At 50.4% G+C, this 2,780-nt stretch overlaps 1 protein-coding gene across 1 annotated transcript; it reads right to left on the minus strand.

Annotated features, from left to right (window-relative positions):
• Positions 1–270, minus strand: LCE3A (late cornified envelope 3A). Its single transcript, XM_023214164.2, has one exon. It carries the CDS (start codon positions 268–270, stop codon positions 1–3), a length of 270 nt encoding a protein of 89 aa, XP_023069932.2.
• Positions 271–2,780: the final 2,510 nt, after the last annotated feature.

Here is a 2,780-nt window from a genome sequence, read left to right on the forward strand (position 1 = left end):
TCAGCAGCAGCCCCCAGAACTGTGACCACAGCTGGAGCCCCCGCCTTGCTGACCACTTCCCCTGTCACAGGAGTTGGAGCTCTGGTGCCGGCAACAGTGGGACCTGCGGCATCTGTGGTGACTCAGGCAGCAGCCACCCTCGGAGCTGGGGCCACAGCCCCCAGAGCTTGGGGCACAGCCAGAGGAAGCTGGAGGCAGACACTGTGCTGGGCTCTTTGCAGGGCACTTGGACGGAGGCTGGTACTGCTGCTGGTTCTGCTGGCAGGACATCTGGGCAGGAGGTCAGGGAGCCTGGGCAAAATAAAAGCAAAGCAAAATACGTGTCAATGCAGGTTTCAGGCCAGGGCCTCTTCATGCTTTGCTTTAATTGTGGATCCCTTTCTCTAAACTCAGTCTGCCCTCCAGCCAAGACCTGGGGAAGGGGAATGCAAAGGGATCTGAAGTTAAACCTGCCTGATACTGCCCCTTCCTCCGGCCCTCTCCCCTTCCTGGGAGGCAGCTGACACTCCTGGGTGGGCCTCTGGGGCTCCTGCGCACGCCCCGCGGGGCCTGTCACACCTCCGGATGCGAACAGCGCCTCCTGCAGGCGTCCCGTGAACACAACGCCCATGACCCTCCAGGGTGGCGTCTCTCTGGACGCCTGTGAGCTGAGGGTGTGAGGAGGCAATGCATCTCTGGGCACATGAGGAAGGGAGGGTCCAGAGGTCGCAGCATCGCGGAGCCCCTGAAGTGGCTCGCAGACTCGTCTGTCTTCCTCACACCCCCGCCCATCTCCCATCCCAGTCCCAGCCGGCTGGCTGCCCACCACAGCCTCTCTGCCGCCTCCACCCTGTCTGCTTCCTCCCCTCCCCTTGTTGAAGCACAGGCGTGTTTGTGCAGCTCTTTCAGCCCAGTTCCTCTCGCCAGCTGGAGGCTCACCTGGTTTGGTGGAGGCAGGCGAAGGTTCTTCCTGAGGTGATTGTGGACTGAGGAACCTAGGGCCTCAGCCCTTTTATCCTGGGTATTATGATGCACAGCCCAACCATATGTCCTCCTTCACTCCCCAAAGGGAGGGGAAGCACCAAAGGCTCCCAAGGACCAGGCTTTCAGCATATTCTTAAGGCGCATATTTTGAGGAATGACAAAAGGGAAGCAGGAAATCCCGATGATGGTCCAATTATCCACCGTTCAGGCCCCCTGGCTGCCGTTCCACTTTTTTTTTCTTCATTCAACTCACATGCTCCGAAGCCAGGGTACGTCCTTTGTGGGCCCTGGTAATATAGGGACAGACAAAGCACATTTCTCCCCTTGATTAGCTCACAGCTTCTCAGAAGGCCAGATGGACAACTGAGCAATTAAATCAGATCCTATGTGCTGAGCGACGCAGCACAAGTGTGGGCAAACACAGCAGGCCCGGGGTCACTGCCTTTGGGTGTCAGTCCCCATTGCTTTGTGGATTCCTTTGCATGGGTGATGGAGTCAGCCGCTGTTCTGAGGTGTTGGCTGTGCTGAGCTCACTGGACCTGGGTTGAGTAAGGGATGGAAGAATGGAGCTGGGGCCATAGTTTGAGAGGTAGTGCCTTCAGGGAATATAATGGCATCTTATAGGTGGCATAGGACACTGTGAGGGGAGAGTAGAGTGGAGGGAGGAGCTGATGGTATAAAAATGTGACCTCCATCTGTGGGGTCAACAGAAATCTCACTTAATGGGAAAAAAAGGGTATCCGTTTTTGGCTGTCTGTGTTTAATCCTATACATTATGCTAGTGATTCATTAAAATTTCATTGAATTTGTTGATAATGATGAGGTTGATGGGGTTGTATGCATTTCACTTGATGAAAATCCGTGATAATGCTTGAAGTTTGTATATGATGAATTCATATAAATGGAATATTATTTCCCATTTGGTTTTACTTATATCTGTGATAAATGTATCAATTAATTCACCTCTAACAATACAATACAATATGCTATAGTCTCTAAATAAAAACTACTATCATGAATTTTAAAATAATCTTTATTATGCTTTATATTCTTCCAAGGAAAATCATCACAATTCAGATCATATTGAGTTTCTAATAATAATAAATTTAAATTATATTGTAATTTTAAGCAAAATGTTATTTTGATCAGAGAATATGAAAGCTTGAAGATGCTTGCTTTTGGCACAAAATACACTGCTAGAGGATATTAGTTCCTTCTTCCCCTTTGCCTCCTTTGCCTGTCACTCCGCTTTGAACAATTGCAATACCATGCATTCTTTTTTTTTTTTTTTTTTTTTGAGACAGAGTCTCGCTCTGTTGCCCAGGCTGAAGTGCAGTGGTGCAATCTTGGCTCACTGCAAGCTCTGCCTCCCAGGTTCACACCATTCTCCTGCCTCAGCCTCCCGAGTAGCTGGGACTGCAGGTGCCCACCACCATGCCCAGCTAATGTTTTGTATTTTTTTTTAGTAGAGACGGGGTTTCACTGTGTTAGCCAGGATGGTCTTGATCTCCAGACCTTGACCCACCGGCCTCGGCCTCCCAAAGTGCTGAGATTACAGGCGTAAGCCACTGCGCCCAGCCAATACCATGCATTCTTTTAAGAGTTCTATGAGGTCAGGAGTTCAAGACCAGCCGGTCCAACATGGCAAAACCCCGTCTCTACTAAAAACACAAAAATTAGCTGGGTGTGGTGGCGGGCATCTGTAATCGCAGTTACTTGGGAGGCTGAGGCAGGAGAATCACTGGAACCGGGAAGACAGAGGTTGCAATGAGCTGAGATCATGCAACTGTACTCCAGCTTGGGTGACAGAGAGAGAC

Source organism: Piliocolobus tephrosceles, chromosome 1, assembly GCF_002776525.5.
Source record: "Piliocolobus tephrosceles isolate RC106 chromosome 1, ASM277652v3, whole genome shotgun sequence".
Taxonomy (NCBI): domain Eukaryota; kingdom Metazoa; phylum Chordata; class Mammalia; order Primates; family Cercopithecidae; genus Piliocolobus; species Piliocolobus tephrosceles.